Source organism: Hirundo rustica, chromosome 4 (assembly GCF_015227805.2).
Source record: "Hirundo rustica isolate bHirRus1 chromosome 4, bHirRus1.pri.v3, whole genome shotgun sequence".
Taxonomy (NCBI): Eukaryota; Metazoa; Chordata; class Aves; order Passeriformes; family Hirundinidae; genus Hirundo; species Hirundo rustica.
In genome coordinates, this window is record NC_053453.1 from 68,026,650 (window position 1) to 68,046,470 (window position 19,821).

At 41.5% G+C, this 19,821-nt stretch overlaps 1 protein-coding gene across 3 annotated transcripts in view; it reads left to right on the forward strand.

The window, feature by feature from the left end:
• Positions 1–19,821, forward strand: part of LRP6 (LDL receptor related protein 6) — a 112,408-nt gene that overhangs the window by 64,603 nt on the left and 27,984 nt on the right. For all 3 annotated transcript variants that reach the window (XM_040061588.2, XM_040061589.2, XM_040061591.2), the window contains exons 6-9: positions 2,193–2,589; positions 3,082–3,253; positions 17,639–17,855; positions 18,944–19,233. In XM_040061588.2, coding sequence (XP_039917522.1) covers positions 2,193–2,589; positions 3,082–3,253; positions 17,639–17,855; positions 18,944–19,233 — 1,076 coding nt within the window. The remainder of the gene's footprint in view (positions 1–2,192; positions 2,590–3,081; positions 3,254–17,638; positions 17,856–18,943; positions 19,234–19,821) is intronic.

Here is a 19,821-nt window from a genome sequence, read left to right on the forward strand (position 1 = left end):
GGCATTGGTTCTTTGCAATGTCTACTTGAGCCAGGACACATAAATTGTTTTTAAATTATGCCTTACACTTCTTCTGTAGATTGTAGACAATGTATGTGTTTCGAATTCTGAGGTTAGGGCATTTGCTCAACCTTAGAGTTTACTTGATAATGCAAAAAAAGGTATCATTGTTTGGGGTTTTTAATATGTTTGTCATTATTATGTTTAAAAGGCAGGTTGGATAAATGACTGTGAAGTGAAGTGTGAAGTTGGTAAGAAAGTGAAGTAGGGGTGAAGTGAAGTATGACTGTGAAGTTGGTAAGAAAATGAAGTAGGGGTTTCTTTCTTGTTTGAACCTAAGTTGTAGGGATGAGGTATGTACTAAAGACTTTCTATGAACATAACCCTCGAATCTTGATGCTGAATTTTTTGTGGTACTTAGTAGACACAAATACAGATGTACATAAAGACTGCTGTGTCAAGATTAATTGCTTCTGTAATTATAAAAAACCCTTTCTAATAGGCCTTTTTTCCAATGGCTATGTCACATGCTTTACAGTATTTTGAAGGATATATAGACAAGTAATTACAGGTTCCCCCCTCCTGATTAATTAATACATGAGAGCTACTCGCTAGAAGAACAGCTGAGTAGTGTGTACATTTATTTCTGAACACGAGGTGTTTTAGGGCAGAGGATCCCAAAGTTGATCTTAGTCCATTCTGGACTACCAGAAACACCTGCAATAATATCCTCAACTTCAATTGTTGAAAGGTGCTGTTTCTTGCAGCACTGTGAAGGTGTCTTAGAGGTTTTTAATGGCACTGTCAATACATTAAACTTGCTGTAAATGAAGCACTGCTTTGCTTTGGCATCTTTCCAAGGTTTGGCATGCAGCGAGGTTTCAGCTAGCACCGACATCAATTACTGTCTTTTTTAAAAAACAGATTTGGCATCAGACGCCAGAATTCTTCTTTCATCACCAACTTACTTAGCTCAGTTGCAGCTCTTTCAGTCTTCTAGCTCTTACTTATACCTCTTACACATCGAAATCGAGACACGGACACAATGTGGCTTGACGATTGCTCATTTTCACTGCATGTTCATGCACTCGTTTTCCTAAGCCTTCCCTACCCTTCCCCTCATCCCCCATCAATCCCTGCCAAAGCCTGTCCTCTCACTCTTTGAGGAGAGCCATTGCACCACACTTTCCCTGCAATTATGCATGCATTTTTCACCTTAGCTCAGGCTTCCCTCAGGCCTAAGCTGCTCTTATCTCTCCAAGACTCCAAAATGATAAGCCAGTTTAATTGGAATGGGGTGTGGTGACTGTTTATCCTTCATTACCTTGAAAACTGGCGACATAGAATGGAAAATTAAATGAAAATGAATTAGATTAGACAAGAAGTGCAACTGTCATTGATAGTACCATTAAACATGCTGTGTTGCCTATGTGAAAACATCTTCTGCAGTGCAAGCTGATCTTCGTTATTTGTTGTGATTCTGACTTTTGACCCAAAAGCCAGCAAGGCTTTTGTGTGCTTTGGCTCAAAATTACTTTATAAGACACTGTTATTCATCCTCATGTCTTCAATAAGCTTGTTCTGAACAAATGTGGGGGAAGGTGACAGCCCTCCTGCTTTGCATGGCAATTGCACAGTGGTCTGTTCCCAAATCTTATTCCTCCAATAAGAGTTTGTCAAAAGAGGTTTACTCGTGGTGTTCTATGTTACATTTTTTCCATTTATCAGGCATTACTGAAACATACAGCTTGCTTGTCATGGTCATCCTCTCACCACCAGCAGCAAACAGTCAATGAATTATCTGCATAATTGATTTCTGGTCTAGGAGGTTTCAGGCCATCTGTTGATTTGCATAAAATAGCAGCATAGTTGCTACATATCTGTTCCAGTAATTTGGAGGGAATAATATGGATCGAGAACATGTGCCACGTGATGCATTCTTGGAAAGGAAAGGACCACTGAATTTTCTCTGTAAACACATCTGACTTGTTCTGCAGAAGAATAAGCAGAGACATTGTGAGCAACTTCACACCTGAAGCCTTGGAGTGGAATTCTCTGCTGGTACCCAGCAGTTTGGTTAGGTCCTGTGAAATCAAGGTAGCCAGACCATATATTGTTGGAAAAGAGACTCGGCTTCTCTATTTCCAGGCTTCTCGCACGGCGTTTGCAAGGTGCTTGTCCTGTTCCTGCAGGTGCCACTGCGCTGCTGCTCCTGGCCCGCCGCACGGACCTGAGGCGCATTTCCTTGGACACCCCCGATTTCACGGACATCGTGCTGCCGCTGGAGGACATCCGCCACGCCATCGCCATCGACTTCGATCCTCTGGAGGGCTACATCTACTGGACGGACGACGAAGTGAGGGCCATCCGCCGCGCCTTCCTCGACGGCTCGGGCGGCCAGTTCGTGGTCACCGCGCAGATCGCGCACCCCGACGGCATCGCCGTGGACTGGGTGGCCCGCAACCTCTACTGGACCGACACCGGCACGGACCGCATCGAAGTCACCAGGCTGAACGGGACCATGAGGAAAATCTTGATATCCGAAGACCTGGAAGAGCCCAGAGCTATTGTGCTGGATCCCATGGTCGGGTGAGGAGATGTTTGTGAGCGCTTTCTAAAATATTAGTCGTGCGAAGGAGATGACCTCTGTCTGCTTCTCTGCAGATAATGGGATGCAGTGATAAACTTCTGAGCTTTCCAGGTGAAAATACTGGGATTCTCTGAAAGTTAGGGCTCCGAGGCACAAACACTGCTGCTCTATTTTGACCACCTGGGTAGTCACCTTATTTGTCTATGTTTTATTGTTTTTAAAAATGTTTTTGTGGACTGTGTGAATCAGCTTGTTTATTCTAGCTAAAAGCACTGGTTTTATTGTCTCGCTGAGCAGACTGATGCAGGAATTTTGTGTGTTTACATGCCAATTCTTTCTGAATGGTTTGGGCATCCATACCTAGGTGAGGAAATATTTTTGGTTTAGAAATGGAACTTTCTGCGTGCTCTGTGGTTTCGGGGAAGAGTAGCACAGAAGAAGCTATGAGAATATTGGAGGTTTGGATTAATAACGTTTTGTTTCCTTTGCAGTTATATGTACTGGACTGACTGGGGAGAAATCCCGAAGATTGAGAGGGCAGCATTGGATGGCTCAGACAGAATTGTGCTGGTGAACACCTCGCTCGGCTGGCCAAATGGCTTGGCACTGGATTATGCAGAAAGCAAAATATACTGGGGAGATGCCAAGACAGACAAAATAGAGGTTTGTAATTGCACCTGCATTTTTGATTCCATGAAGTTATAGAATGTAATTTTGCTTTTCTAAGTGTCCAAATACAGCCAGAGAGGATGATGGGATGGTGGTTGAGTTGTGCTTTAAGAAACAACTCTGTTCGCCTCAGCTTTTGGGCAAGTTCTTTTTTTTACACATTGTTTTGTGTAAAATAGAAATTATATCCATGTAGTAGAGCTATCTTTGTAAGAATGTGTGATAAGGACTCGTTAAATAAGTCAATTCTTAGGTCATCAGGGGAAAAAGCTTTTTACTGGGATTAATGTGTGTAGTTTAAAAAAATATCCTTCATTCTTTGCATTGCTCAGTTTACAGCCTAGTAAAACATATTTTAAAGAAATAAATCTTATTTCACATATAAATTATTTGTACTTCCAGAAATCCTTTGTACTTTACATCTCTTTTGTTATAGCAGAGTTTCAGCAAGAACACAGATTTTCCTTTTTTCTGACATGTCCAGTTGAAACTTCTAACTTTTTTAAAAAAAGGCACTTTTCTTCTCTCCCACATTGAAAGTCTTGCATTTATTTTGTTGTGTAACAGTTATGAAACAAATTTGACATTTACTATCCGTCAGACTTTGAGAAAATGGTATTGTTTAGCGTTTTATCAGTTTGCTGTCCAAAAGCTTTTGTTGAAAGCAGAAGACCTGACTGCTACCTGGGGCACAAGTCTGCCTGTGCTATATCCTGGTAGATTTGCTTTTCTTTGATGAATTATGGCTTTCCTTGTTGCTTCCTAACCGTTGCAAATAACTTCTAGCATGTACCATATTAGGCACAATCGCATCTTTTCTGGACTTAGAAAGTTGTTTTTACTTATTTATAACTTTAAATAAGTCAAGGTGAAGTCACAGTCATGTGCTGGAAGGTCACATAACTGTTTGTTCTCCTTTAGAGCCAAAGTAACTCCAGTCCTGCAAGGTGAGTTGCTTTGAAGCGCTCCTTGAGAGAGCCTCAGGGAGCAGAGTTTTCTTTGTCCTGAAAACAAGATTTATAGTCTGTAATTCACCTAATATTACACCAGTTCTGAGAAAAGAGGAGAAAATAGTCTTAGCGATGTGTAGAGATTTATTTATAACAGATGGAGCACTTCAGCCCTGATACTGTCTTGGCCTTGAATGTATTTTGCAAAAGGAAAATTAGGCATTCTTCACCCTCATGTTTGCCAGAACACTGAGATTCCTTATTCATTAATAACAACTCTGTTCGGTGCTGGATCAGTTTGTGGCAGAAATTTTCATCTAGATCAGGCATGAGCTCACTGCTGCAATTCTGTCAAACTGGCTAGAACACATCATAGACTGTTTATGCCAATGTTACAGTGTCTGTGGAAGGACAGAAGATATCTGATTTGGCACCAAAGTTTTTGGGACAATTTCCATTTCATTGTTCTTAAATCAGTGTGAGCCAGCAAAATGAGTTTGTTCCAGGTTGTCATGTAACATCTATGCAGGGCATCAGAAAAGATTTATCACCCTAAGATTTCAAAATTACTACTTATTTTTTCCTATGAGTCTCCAAGTGTTAGAGTTACGATATTACTGCTGCTGCTTTTTATAAAAAGTTAACATTTGTTAACTCTTATCAGCTTGCAGTAAATCTTGAAACAGTCTAGCTAAAACCTTTAAACCAACAGAGAAGTTCTCGCACAGTTCTTCTTCAGTGCTTTTGGATTTTAGTTTTGTTTGAGGACGTGGATTTGTATTTTTTGATTCCTGATGGTGTTCATTTAGACATATGACATAGATCTATAAAATTTTGTGTGAGGTGACCAACGCTTCCTACACAGACACCTTTTTTGACAGAAGATGTTGTAGTCCTTGTAACTAATGTGAGATGGTGGGTGCAGAACAAACAAAAGCAGATGTGGTAAGTTGTGGAAATGGTTGTAAATGTTAAAAGCTTACATGTGTTACTAGGAAGTCTGGGGTGAGTTTGTGGAAGGGAATTCCACTGCAGTTTGGTGGCAAATAGAATTGCCTCTGAACTACAGATCACCGAACTGTAAATTGCTGTACAAGGAAGGAGTCTTCTTTAAAAGTTTCTGTATGCATTTCCTTTGTTATGCAGTTCTGTACCTGTTGATTATTCTGTGAGAAAGGATACTGGGATGGGTAGATCTTTGGATGGAACCCATACTCTTCTCCTGTGCTGAGGCCATTGTGTCATGTTCTTCCTTAGGTGCCCTGTTGCTGCTTGCTAACTGCACTTCCGAGGGGCAAACTGGGCTTGAAAATCAGTGACCCCGGCAGTGATCAGCACACACGTTCAGCGTGGCTTCTGCAATTAGTAAAGCATGGGAGGGCTCTCTAGGATGAAGTGAGGGTGTCCATCCAAGAGAATGGTTCCGTCTAAAGTGGATTTTTTTAATCCACATCTGTCTTGATTAAGGAATGGTGCTCCCCAATTTAGTGGTCCAACCGAGGCTCTCCAAACCACGCACCTCTCACTTCTCCCAACAGGGTGGAGAGGAGAATTGGAGGAACAAAAGGCAAAGATCACTGGTTGAGATAAGAATAATTTACTGAAAGCAGCAATGAGATAAGAAAACTAACAGCAGCAGCACAATAGTAATAAGAGAAAGAAATTATTCACTCAGAATATCTCTGACAATAGACAATACTGGATGGCTCCCTCTCCCCCTGCCATGTTTCCTCAACTGGAAGGAATCCTTTCTCCCTGGAAGAGAGTCCCTTTTCCCCAGTCCCAGCAATGACTTGAGGTGGTACAGAATAACCTCCAGGTCTTGGCCATGCCCCCTCCCAACTACTGCAAAAATTAATCCTGTCCTGGCCAGAACCAGGACATTTCCTACCCCTTATTTTATACCATGTACAACATGCCAGGTCCTACTTCTTCCATCAATACACACACAAGTACAGCTCTCACTTCTGTAGTCAATGGCCATCCCCCCAAGACGTCTGTTGAATTAATTTAGTTCATGGCTTTGGGTTCTATGTGTCCTAAGCGTCTTCCAGGGCAGAAGGAATGGTGTGATGTTGGCTGGTTGCAAATTCCACCAGGAGCTCATGATTGGTGTACATGGAGCAGTCCATCCTCATTGTCCATGGGACTTACGGCATGCAGTGGCAGTGTCATTCAGCAACCAGTATTATACAGCTCAACATCACACACTGTTCTCACCCAAAAAACAAATCCCCCTGAGGTACCCGTTGTGTTTCCCCATGCCTCTGCATCACCCACCAAGTGCACCCCAGTCCTTGAGCAAAACCAATCCCACGGATGGGTTTGCTTTTGCTCGAGGCAGAACTGATCCAAACTGTTTTCCCTAACACATTCCTCTTAGGCACCACAAGGACTTCATCCCCTTCTACAGTATGTGGAGGTTTTGATTGGGCAGGGCCAGCTGGACTGGTAGAGCCTCTGGTGTTAACTAACCAGGTGGCCTGTGCTAAATGTAGATTTCCTATCTTAATCTACAATAGCTAAAATATTATTAATGTTTCAAGTTTGGTCGCACTGCTACTCTCCAGTGGCAACCAGGAATCCTGAGGGGATTTGCTGCACTTTCTATGCCCTCACCATCCATTTTTTTATATCTGTGTAATAGAATGTTCTTTGGCCTCCAGTAAATGTTTTAAATTTACATTTGAAGAAAGGACACTGGTGTAGGTGCAACAAAGAAAGGTGTTTGTGACAGGATCTGAAGATGAAACTTGGAATTGGACATGAAGGTATCAGAATAAATGCCTGGTCCCTGCTTTGCTTTGTTTGTGTATAGTTGAAAAGGTGGGGGTAGAAGCAGAAGAAACACATTTGTGTCTTGCCTCTATTGCCTTTAAGTAGTTTTTCATACATGATTTTACATACTTTGTGCTTTTTTTCATTTTTTTCGCCTTTGCATGTGGGATTCCCCAGAACAGTTACTTAATTGCAGTGCTGCCAAACCGAATGTCGTTCTTGCAAGCCATGTTTCTGGTTTGTTTGTGCTACGTATGAGCTTTCATTATTTATTTTTTACCCACTGATGCATGCTATGCTGTTCTGGAGCCCCCAGACGATAATAAAGCATCAGCAGGGGTTAATGGAGACTGGTAGGGGGTACAGCAGGGAGCTTTTGTTCCCATTTTATCTGGCAGCCTGCAGCAGGCAGAAGCAGGCTGTGGCTCAACAGCTTCGTCATTTATCTCGGTCAGGTTTCACTGCTGATAAACTTCTATTGAAATGGATGGCTGCTATTGTGCTTACCAGTGGGGAAGATTTCTCATTGACTTGCTACAGGTTTAAAGCGTTTTCCTGCCGTGCTAGGAGGTTAAAAATGTATGATCTGCTCTGTTGAATTGGTCTTGTGTTTTCCTGCTCTAGCGAGTATTTCCGTTCTTGGCACGTACGCTACCTGTCTTAAGGCATAGGTCGGATTTTTAAATGGTCAGCGAAGCTGGTATTGATAAAGCAATGATGAATGGCTTCATGCATGTGTGGCTCTGTGTGTGTTATGGGGAAGTCGTGATGATATGGCTGATTTCTCATAGTTTTTCAATCTCTGCTTCATTTTTCTTTATTCATCCTCTCCTCTCCTCTTCTCCATTCTCAGAGCCGGAGATGACAGCCACTAACACCTACTAGTGGTGAGTGTAGAGAAAGGCTCTGCCTGCTGCTCAGACCCAACCATTATCTGGTGATTTTTGAGTGCAGCTCTAACTTTGGAAGTGTTTGTGCATTCCCAAATCTATTAGCCGTGCCTGGCATTACTGTCTCTAATCCTGATGATTAATATGGAAAGTATTGCATCCTGCTGTTTTTCAGCTTAAGTACACACAAGTGTTCAGAACTCAGCCTTGCTGAACAACAGAAAACAGAGGCTGCTAAGGCTTTTTAGAGCACAGAAATCTTGAACACAGAGGACATTTTTGTCTTTGACCTAGGAGCTAATAGTCTGGCATCTAGAGAATGCTCTAATTCATATTCTAATCCTGAAATTGCAGGGCTATATTTTCCTCTGATGACAACTCCCTCAATTTTACTGCCACCCTAATAAGGAAATTTTGTTTTCTAAGTATACACCATTTATTTTCTGACTGAGAATTTGTCTCATACAGTAGTCTTTGTGCTCTGAAAGGCTGATGACTTCCAAGCCTGGTTACTGATCCTACCCCTTCCAGCCTACTTGAAGCACAGGTTTGAAAATTGAGAAGCAGAATCCATTATATTCCTAGCTCTTGAGCCCAGCTGCTTTTGTGTGCTTGCATTAAACTTTTGCAGGTATGAGAAGTAAGGTCGTTGAAACAAATTCCTGAAGTTGCTTTGCTGTTTACTTTTGCTTTGGATAGTTGTGGCACTTGGGAATTTCATTCAACAAAAAACAAATATGTGCTGTAGAGAGTAGGACAGATCCCTGTACTCCATCCTAGTTTCAGAAATTTAAAGCTTACTTTGGGTATTTCCAGCTATTTCTTAACACCTACTAAGCCTGTATTAAGAAAAAATAGAGATTTTTGAAATTAGTAGTAGAGTAAGGATTTATTAAAAACAAAACAGTATTAGTTTATACTCGGTATAATTTTCATTTGAGAGATTTCTTTTGAACTTAAAACTTAAAACATCCGTGCTAGTTTCAAATCGGGAGCATTGAAAGTTAACTTTTTATTACTTTTGATAAATTGAGACTACTTAAAACAAAATTCAGATATGAAAAGTAGGATTATTGAGACCTTACATTACAAGCCACTTGTGCTGAGGGGTTCTCCAAGAAGTCCTAAGGGATCTGCTGTCCTGAGGCTGTCATGCTTTGTGGGACAGAGAGGTTCCTAGCAAAGAGGCTGCCGAGGGAAGCCTTTGGGGAGATGGAGCCAGAACTCCTGCCCAAGAGTAACCTGACTCTCTCATCTGAGTACCAAACGTGGTATTTTTCTAAGTGAAATTACTGCCCTGAAAATTATGTGGAGTAGACTTTGGCATTCAGTTTTCAAATGGTTCTTGTGTCACAGATCTCCAGTTCATCCTGAAATCCATAGTGGGTTTCATCTCGTGAGATGCAGATACAGCTCATTTTAGTTCCCTTATGTTGCCTTTATAAAAATGTTGGAAATCAGCACTTCCACACTGTAAATGTTTAGAATAGATTAGATGAGTCCTACTCTTAAAAGCACCCCTTTCTTTCTGTTACCTTGAGGGAGAGCCTGGAATGGCCATGTCAGAGGCGCAGAAAGTTGTGCTGACTGCTCACGTTGGGAATTCAGAGATGTTTCTTACAAGCTTTGCTAAAAGATGGGCAGTTCTGGTGTGCTGCTGATAGCTCTGGAAGCCTCGTGGAGCTGATTGGAGTGTAACTGTTGGATCTACCTCCTTATATATCTACATAAGATACATCTTCTTATATATCGTCATTCTTATGGATCTGCATTCTCATTCATATGTCTTACGTGCTTCCCACATGTTTCAGGCTGGAGTTAGGAAATTGTATTTGGGTTTAGGCAGGTGTCTCACCTAGAAAGCAACAAGCCTCTACTAGCAGCCAGTATCGGTTACCTAAGGCAAAACACCGAAATCCCTCAGACACAGCCAGAGCCATCAGCTCACCTGAGTCTGACATACTTAAAATATTTCATTGCCAAGCTGGGGAGCAACGTGAAGAAATACTGAGAGATACTGAGCTGTCATCTGAGTTTCTGATTCAGCTGAGTACTGTCAGTCCACTATTATCCCTTACTCTGCAAAATTCTGCCTTTGTTTTTTTTTTCCCCTTTTCACAAGCTGAGTTGCCTTACTGTACAAAACCTTGTACTGATCTTGGACCTGGGCTTCTTTGGAAGTATTCACCTGACCTCCAGTTGCTCTCAATAATGATTTGGCTTTCTTCACACAGGCTTCTTACTTTACTGTGAGATTTTGTAGTCTTAACCTGAACATCTTTTCTGGCACCATGATCTTGTTGGGTGGCAAAGAGTCTTTGCAAAAAGGTGGAAAACCAAGCTCTTGGACATGCAAGACCCTTGAATCAACTTGAAAGCTTACTGCCACCAAAGGTGAAAAGTATCTCCTAAGTGGCTGAGTGTCTCACTGCACTGTTCCCTGAACCACTTGGAGTTGGTAGAACAGTAGAAAACTTTCCACATTTTTTCCCTCTGTTAAAAAAACATTTATAGTCGCTTATGAAGGAGTCTGGAAAACACCAGGTTATGCGGAGAACAAATGAAAAATAAGTTTCTGGGGCAAGGCACTGAAAGAAAGAACCTTGGGAAAGAAGAGCACAGAGGTTTTTGCCCATATGCAAGAGCATCAGGGGTTGTTATGTCAAGATTAATCTTGTAAAACTGTTCCCCCAGATCCCCTGTGAGGTTTCAGGTTGGTCTTGGCTAGTCCGGTTTACATTCTGCAAAGTGTTGTGTGTAGCTGCCCACAGCTCTTAGTTGCTAAATAGTAAGTTGCAAAATGCAGTCATTAGTTTCCTCTGTTGCCCCCACAGCCTATGCCCAGGTAACAGAACACTCCCTGACTGCTGCCACTCCACCCTATGGATTACATACCAAAATTAATCTCTGTAGAGATTAATTCAAAGTGTTTTTAAGTATTAATGTGTAAAGCATTTTTAGTCACCTGTTTTACCACTGAATCTTTTCAGAGGAGTTTCGGGGTTTTTTTCCCCCATGAAAATCTCTCTTCTCATCTTATTTATCATTTGGCTCATTTTTTTAGGCCTTAGCCTCTTCTTTACAAATGCAGGGGTTTTTTTATGTTGCATGAGATTGCCTAGGAGATGTCACATGTGATTGTCACAATGGTTCTAAAATCTTCTCCTTGCCTGCTTGTCACTTTACCTGACTTGAGCCATTTCATTAGAAACTGAACCACTTGTTTCTAAAATGAAATTCCATCACAGAGAAAACATTTCTGCTGTTGGCATTGATCAGTGAGCTAAGAAAGCTGTCCTATTGTGAAAGAAATTAGCTTATAGCAGTGTGTGTAGCCTGATAGAAAGGGTATTTATGAAGTTAATCTCTAGACTGTTTGTACATATTTATCTTCATGGCAGTCCTATTAGGAATATTATCCATGCTCAGAAAAAAAAAAAATTTTGAATTCTTTGGCAAAATTGTTAGAGTTCTAAAGGAAACTGAGGGTGCTGAGGAGCTGTTAAATTAGGAATTGTTAATGGCTATTATAAAACAATTAACAGTAAGAAATCATGGGCTTGGCTAGAGGCATTTGGTTTCTGAAGCAAATCCAAAGGGTTCCAGGGATCCCTTCTGCTGATTCCTCAGGATTTTACTGCAATGAAGAGAGGACCTCCCATTTCATTCCATAATGTTTCAAATTGAGGGGAAATGCTGTTAACAGTAAGTAAATGACACTGACAGGATAATTTCTTCAAACTAAGGTGAAAGTTTCAGTTGTTCACTTAAAGAGAGTACAGATCAAGACTTTTTTTAGAGGGAAGACTAATAAAACTGGAAATTTAGACAAGATATCTCTTTGTTTCTCTCTTAGAGTAGCATTTTTGTAGTAAATACATGTGTTAATTGTATGATATTGCTGCAGCCATAACAGTAAAATCATTCCAGTTTTATGTTGCTTAGAGAAGTTGAAAGTATATTGTTCTTAAACCCAGTCTGAAAAAATGCGAATACAATGATTAGAAGGCATTCCAGCTATCTTTTAGAGTTACTTTTGAGAGAGATGCTGCCCAAGTTTCCTTTCTTTAACCAAATAAATGTAATGAATGTCTTGCTGGTTTTCACTTTCCTTGTAAAGTAAGATTCATGCACTTTTAGGTAGACAATGAGCAGTCATATCCCTGATTAACATTGCCATGAGCTGAGCTATTATTTGTTACATCAAACTGCACGTGGAGGTATTGACCTCTGGATAATCAGGGCTGAAGTAACTGAGCCTCGAGTGTGAGTATTGCTAAATTATTTGAGGTATAACACAAGCCTTGCTCAATATGTAATGTTGGAATATCTGGGATATTTGTATTGAATTCAGTATTTCAGGGTGTTCTACAGCAATGCTTCCTTGCAATCGCCTTAAGCAGATCAGTGTTAATGATCATGAGAAATTCCCCTTTATATCTCATTGTTTTAAGTTGTATCTATTCCTGTGCTGCATTAGCATGACCCATGTTGAAATTGTGAAGGGGGTAATGCTTCCCAATATTTTCTGCTGCTTTTAAACTATTGAGAGATACCCAAGTTGTCATTGGAATGAGTTGTCATTGGAATGAGTTCAGAATTTAAGATTTTCTCAGGAAGAGTTCACTTTTTTTTTGGGGGGTGACATTTCCATCACGGAAGCTTATGCCAAATGTCGGGGGGTTGTGCATACTGTAAGGTAAACCAGAACTATATATCCAGAGTATATTTCAACATGTTCCATGGAAACAACAAGCTAGTGTGTTGTGCACTTGTGGGACACATGACAAAGCATTGCCATGGGGTCAGAAGGCTTTCTAATTCCTTATCCTTCCAGAAGAAAGATGAATGCTGCAATTGCATCCTTCCCGTGACTTGCTGGGGGAAGATGCTTTCCAGCTGTGGTGCCTGATGAAATTTTTGTGGGGTTGGTTGGGGCAGTGATGGCAGTAGTACCTGAGCAGAGCAGTTGAGGTCCTGCATATTAAGTGAGGTCTTCTGGCCTCTCTGAGGATCAGTAAGTTGGTGCTGGTAAAGATGCTGGAGTTCAGGAATCAGTAGTGGCTAAGGTATCTGTCATTTGTCCAAAACCAGGATGTTGATTTTAAAAATCAGGGCTTAGGTCCAAGTATCTGAAATGAGAGGAGCTTACAGACAGATTTTACTGGGAGAGTTGTTTGTTTTAGGGGTGATGGATTTTTGTTTTACTGTTGCGTGTCCGTGAAAGAAATAATGTTCTGGCAACATCTCATAGTGTAGCTGGGGACTTAGAGTCCATCACAGAGGCCTATTCCGTGCTCATAAATAAGATATTTTTGAAGGTAGCGTTATCAGGTGTTTATAAATTTTCATTGATTGTTGACTTCCTCTGCTCCTGTCAGCCAAAGAAAGAGCTTAGCATACATGGTATTTAACCTGCTCCCTGATCATTTACAACTATATCCAAAAGAGAAGCTGGGGATCTACAGGCCCATTATTCCAGTCCCTGGAAAGAGTTCTCCTGGAAAGCTGCAAGCCCAAGGAAGCTGGTGATTGGGACAAGCCAATGCAGGGGCAAACACTGGGGGCAAATTGTACCAGTGTGCTGCTGTACGGGGAGGGCACACAGGATCCTGGGCTGCATCCGTGGGGACACTGATCATCCCGCTCGGGGATTGTCAGGCCATACCCAGCTGTGTCTAGCTCTGGTCCCCAGAATTCAACAGAGATGCTGGGAGCGTGGACAGCACCTAAAGGAATGATGAGAACCAGCCCTGTGAGGAAAGGCAGGAGGGGTTTGCTCTTTTCTCCATGGAGAAGAGAAGGCTCACATTTTTCCAGTACTCAGGGACCAGGGAGGCTCTCCCAACACATGGAGAGGACAAGGGCAACTGGTACAAGGTGCATTGAGGGAGGTTTCATTTTAATATGAGAAAGAAATACCTTACTGAGGCGTGTAGTGGAGGCCCTCTCCTTACTAAAAGTTTTCAGAGGTAACTGGACAGGATGCTGCATAACCTCATCTAGGCTTCTTTCCCACAAAAAAAGAAATGGACCAAATGATCTCTCAGGGATTCTTCCAGCCTGGGCTGGTCTGTGACTCTGTGGTTCTATACTGAAGATTCAACCATGCTTATGAGTTAAGATGAGAGGTAATGGTCTGCACTCTGTCACCTTCACCTCACTCTTGACACCTTGGAGGACTGGGCTCTTAGTTTGGTGTTGATCTCAGTGTAGGCCAGCAGGGACAGACACTTTTCTCCTCAGGGCTGTACACATACACCAGTGCTCATGAACATCTGCTCAGTCTCTGCTGCCCCTGGTGCACTGCACCTCAGAGGGCTGCTGTCTGCACAGTTCTGCCAGGGTCCCTGCACAAGCTCCACGCAGAGCTGAGCAAGATTTTCATAAATGAGATAGATTTAATGATGAAACTCCAGGCTTAAAGCAGCAAAGTGACAAGTTTAAAGTACCGTGCATTCAAATCCCAGATTATCAAAAAGGTAAGTTCACTGCATTAGCCTATTTATCACAGTGATTACTGGTACTTAGAAGTGAATTGAATTCAAGGTACCTAATAACAAGAAAGACCCCTAGAATGTCACTGTGCATTCCAGCCTGTAACTTTAAATTAGAAATAGTGCTTCAAAGTTGTTATTTTATTGTTCCTACTGATCACTAAGTACAGCATTTTAAAATGTGACTACATTTTCTGCAGTAATTCACTCACTTTGAATAAGCTGTATGTTCATGAGGCTAGAGGTTTGCATTCATTATTGTTTTAGGACAAACAAAGCTCTTATTCTCCAAGCAGGATATCTGGTATTTTTTCTGAGGCCATTTAATTTTTGCAGTTTTAAACTTTTTTTTTTTTTTTCCTCATGGAACTACTCGCTCTTTCAGTAAAGGTGGTGGTTGTGGTTACACCACATCTGTTTCCTGTTGTAGCCTATATTCTCAGTGTGATTTGCAGTATTCAGAATGGCCTCAGAATGTGAAACTCACACCACATTGTGGTTGAAAGCAGCATAAACCTCTGGAGACACTGCCTCATAGCAGCTGAAGGTGGGTTTCCTGTGGGATACGGGCTTCACTGGGAGGAGCTGATCCACGTGGAGCTGGGGAAGGGGAAAGAATCCAGAAAGGAGCATGGCCTGGGACTTGGTTGTTGTCTGAGTTTGAGTATGTGAAAAGATGGTGCTGAAATCCCTTGAAACTGGTGGATAAGTGATCGTTCCTTTTTGCTTTATTCTTCGTACGTACCACCTCTCCATCTCTTGCCACTTCCCTTCTGCCTTGCACCAGACTGTTTGATTCTGTAGCTAATGGATGTAATTCTATTGAAATCACCTAACATGCAGCCAAAGTCAGTTCAGACAACATGGTGCCATGGGGGGGAAAAAATCTATATATCTCTATATTTTTATATATATATATGTGGTGGTAGTGGGTAGATGTTTCTATTAGGCAGCATAGTGCAGATGTGCTCAGGTAAAATTGACGTGGGAGCAGAGTGGCAGGTATGTGCAAGTACTTTCAGAAAGGTGCATGTTTTGTCTAGGAGATGTAAAGCTGTCTTTCAAAATAGCCTTTATGTGTCAAACCAAAAAAAAAAAGAAAATTAAAAGCAGATACTTAAGCCTTAAGTCCTCCCTTCTCTTTTCCTGACTCTTTTCAGTGTAGGAGGAGGCTTATTTGAACAGCTCTTAAAGTTTGCCAAAGAAAGTTCCTCTCAATCCATACATCTTCCAACTAATTTTTTTGCCAGTTGTTAAGCAGTCCCTAAAATAGAGGATTTTCTTTCTTTTACAAATACAAGGCAAAAAAAAAAGTAATTTCTAAAAATGCTACTTGGTGGTGGTGATGTTTTATTTGCTTATTACTGCGTGGTTTTAGTTGGTTCACTTTTCAACATCCTTCCATTTGGTGTGTCTTCTTGGTCTGCTCAGCAAGCACTAATTGCCATGTATTAATTAGTTGCAAACAAATGGCTTATCTCTGTAGTTCAAGGGGAAGGGGGAAAGAAGTCATCACAGTCAAGTCATCTATTTTTCAGATACATGTTCATTAGTGCATTTGTAGAAGCATGCTGTATACTCTGCTGGACCGGTAAGCTAATTCCAGAAAGTAATTGTGACCTTTCTTCAAAAGCAAATATGAAGCTTATTCCTACAATCCAGCAAATGTACAGAGCCCCTTTGATTTTTCTGTAGGAAACGTGCACATAAAGATTCAATTCCAATTTTAATATACTGAGAGTAAGTGCCAAAATGTTGGGAAGTTTGACAAGGCAGAGTTTTAAAGAGAGATTTAGTTATTGTGAAGGTTATAGCAATTCCTTTAAGGGAATTTATAAATATTTTCTTGATGTGTACATGATACTGAGTCCTGGGACAGGTGTGTGTTTCTGTTCTGTTTCTCTATTCCCTTCCTCTCTTCCCATGTGTGCCTGGGTAGGAGTTGCTCCAAACTAGCCTTCACATTTCTCATGATGTGGGAAGCTATTCTGGCCAGCAGCTATCATCAGTCTAGTCTGAGGTACTAAACCAGTTGATCCTGAAGGTTGTCATTGCCTAAGTCTTTGGGTTCGAGCCATGGGAAGGATGGGAAGCCATATAGATTTGTTTGTGGCTATCTTAATTCCATAAGTGAGAGAGATTAGAAAACAGTGGATTAATAAATCACTCCTTTTCCAGTCATGTACTTAGAACACACTTGGGTGGTGGGAAGGATGCTTTAATGTTTCAGGGATTAGTATGCTACCTTGGATTTGTGAATCGCGTTGTTTCAGAAAGTATTTATATTGTATTAAGGTGGGTTGGAGGTTTTTTCTGGTCTTGTAAGGGTGGTATACATACTGTAAACTTAAGCTATGACCTTGAAACAAGTAGATATATTTCAGAAGGATGTTTTTTTTCTGAAAAATTGTAGCACTGAGCCATTTTTAAGCTTCTCTTAAAACACAGGACTTTTCACTCCTGTCAGTATGGTACATTTTATAATAATACTTGACATTCATAAGACACTTGATCACTTGAACATGCATACATATGTTTAATTAATCCTTTCAGTGCCTCAGTGAGGAAGTGAGGTATTACTCCTTTTTAGCAGTAGAGAAAAATGACACAGTAAATTCAAGTGTCTTGATCAAAGGCATGCAATTATTTACAGACTACTACTGTTCCTTGTAGTAAAAAAATTACTGTACTTAATTTTGAAGAGTGTAAAACTGTTTCCTTATTCAGACTGGGGAATATAAATATATTCTGTAGATCTTCTTCACGGATTGCCTCCCAGTATTTTTGTGGTGTCTTCTCTTAATGCTCTGTAACATGGGCAGAGCTCACTTGGGAGGGACTCTGGACTAGAAATGCTGAGCCAGAACTCCTTGGCCATTATAAATTTGTCTTCATTTGCGTAAAACACAGTGACTCCTCTTTAAAATTAAACCAAAACTCATGTCAGAAACGAGAGAGTCATAACAGGAGTAACTATTATTACATAATGGTAATTCCTAAAGCAAAAGTAACGAGTGTTGTGTCATAATTTCACATTACAATCTGGTTACGAGCCTAACCTTCTAAAAGAGGCTTTTAGTGAAAGTACCTGTTAATAAACAGTCTCTTCTTTTTTATTGGGGCGCTGTGTAACATTGATAGCATTATAATGGATAGGAGATTATTTTTTAATTTGAAGTCTGAGCATGGAGCAGCTAGTTTGTTAATCTGCCAAATGGTGGCAGGTTTATTCTATGTACCTAAAAAGTTTGTGTATATTCATAGGTCATGAATGCTGATGGAACTGGTAGGAGAGTGCTGGTGGAGGACAAGCTGCCTCATATATTTGGATTCACTCTGTTGGGAGACTACATTTACTGGACAGACTGGCAAAGGCGCAGCATTGAGCGTGTGCACAAGTGCACGGCAGAGAGAGAGATCATCATCGATCAGCTGCCCGACCTGATGGGCCTGAAAGCCACCAACGTCCACCAGATCACCGGTGAGTGCTCTGCTGATCAGGCAAAGGAGAATGAGAGAGAAAATGTCAGCAGTTCTGGACTGCAGAGTTCTAGGGCTGGGCAGAATCCAGTCCTGTGGCATGGTAACTGCCGGCTGCAGCTTGATGAGGTGGGTTAGGTCTTTTGTGAGGAGCTTCAGTTCTGTAACTTTGAAGGATATCAAGCTGAACATGTGCTCCAAGTATGCAATAGCTAAGAATGAGCCAGTTTTAGTCTGTTCAGTAGTTTTCACGTTAATACTAGAAAATTATCTTTAAAAATATCCAGAAGTACTTCCTGCCCTGTAGTGTTTGTGATGTGAAAAAGCAGCATCTAGCTTGAAATTGCCTATCCTAGGCTATCCAAGCACTGGTAGCCGTGTAATTGTAGCATCACAGAACTCAACACAGTGCCTGAGTATCCTGCTGTGTGGATAAGGCTTGCAGTTTCTTGCTGTCATGTCTGGATTGTACATGTCTGGAGTCAAATGTAGTTGAGAGGTATCTTTGTGTGGCTGATGCCCCAAGGTACGTGTGTTTGAATACAGCCTTCTTTCCAACTGTTTGGCCAATTGAACTCCTTAGTGCCCAGCCTCTCTTAGTTCAGTTTCCAGCATGTGCAGGTACATGAGTGAGTACTGCAAGGAGCTGCCTCACTTGCATCCTGGGGAGAAGAGACCATTGAATGGAGGTGAAAATAGCTCTGCAAGTTTTTTAACCCGCAGGAATGCAAGGGGGTATGTAGCTGGACCAGTGTACTGTAAAAGGCAGCGGAACATATACTTACCGTGCATTCAGTGCTTGTGCTGTGAATTGGGATCATCAGTAGCTGTAGAAGCCCAGATCCCTTTCCCTAATGCTGGGTTTGTTTCTTGGCATAAGGAAAACTTGCTTTCCAGCCGAGCAGAGTAAGGCCTGTCTTAAAGGATTGCAAGAAATGAATGAAAAATAATTTGATCAGAGCATACAAGGGAAAAAACCACACGTTTGCTTGGAGGACTCACAGCGTGGCTGATGCATGTGAGGCCTAGCTTCACCTTCCACCTGCAGTCAGTTTGCAATGGTCGCTTTTCCTCTCTCTGCTCGCTTAGGTACAAACCCCTGCGCAGAGGACAACGGCGGCTGCAGCCACCTGTGCCTGTACCGACCGCAAGGGCTGCGCTGCGCCTGCCCCATCGGCCTGGAGCTCATCAGCGACATGAAGACCTGCATCGTGCCAGAAGCTTTCCTGCTCTTTTCCAGGAGAGCAGACATCAGGCGCATCTCTCTAGAAACCAACAATAACAACGTCGCTATTCCGCTCACCGGCGTCAAGGAAGCTTCCGCTCTGGATTTTGATGTGACGGACAATCGCATTTACTGGACTGACATTTCACTGAAGGTAGAGATTTAGTCCATGTTTAGTCTGTTAGCTGCTATGAGCTTCTTGAGATATTTAAAGGAGTAGGTTGATTAATGGGGTTTACAAAATTCAAGGGATATGTTAAAGAGTTTAGGTTTTAATGACATTTTCTGCAGCTGACTTGAGGCCTGTGCCAACAATAACTTACGGACTTTTTCGACTGAAGAATCATATTTGTTAAAAACACGGAGTTGAAATGAGTCTACAAGAGGTGACTTGGCTGAACTCCCTAAGCATGGTATTCTTTTGAGCTGTGTGAGTGATACAGGTTAAGACTGAGAGATAAACTTCCTTGCTGTGTGCTGTCATAAACTGGCCTAACTAGCAGGTTGTGTTCAAACTGGGGAGTAAACCAGAATCAGGGATTTGTTAACTTCTGGTTGGTTGTGAGTATGAGGAGTGTGTGCAGATAGGAATATTGAAGACACAGAAGGGTAGCCAACGTTTGCCAAGAGTTCTGTATTATTCTAACATTAGTCCTTTACTTTCAGGCTTATCAGGAAATACCTAAACTCTAATATATTATTAAAATGGAATTCTGGCTGTTATCTGTTATCACAGACTGAT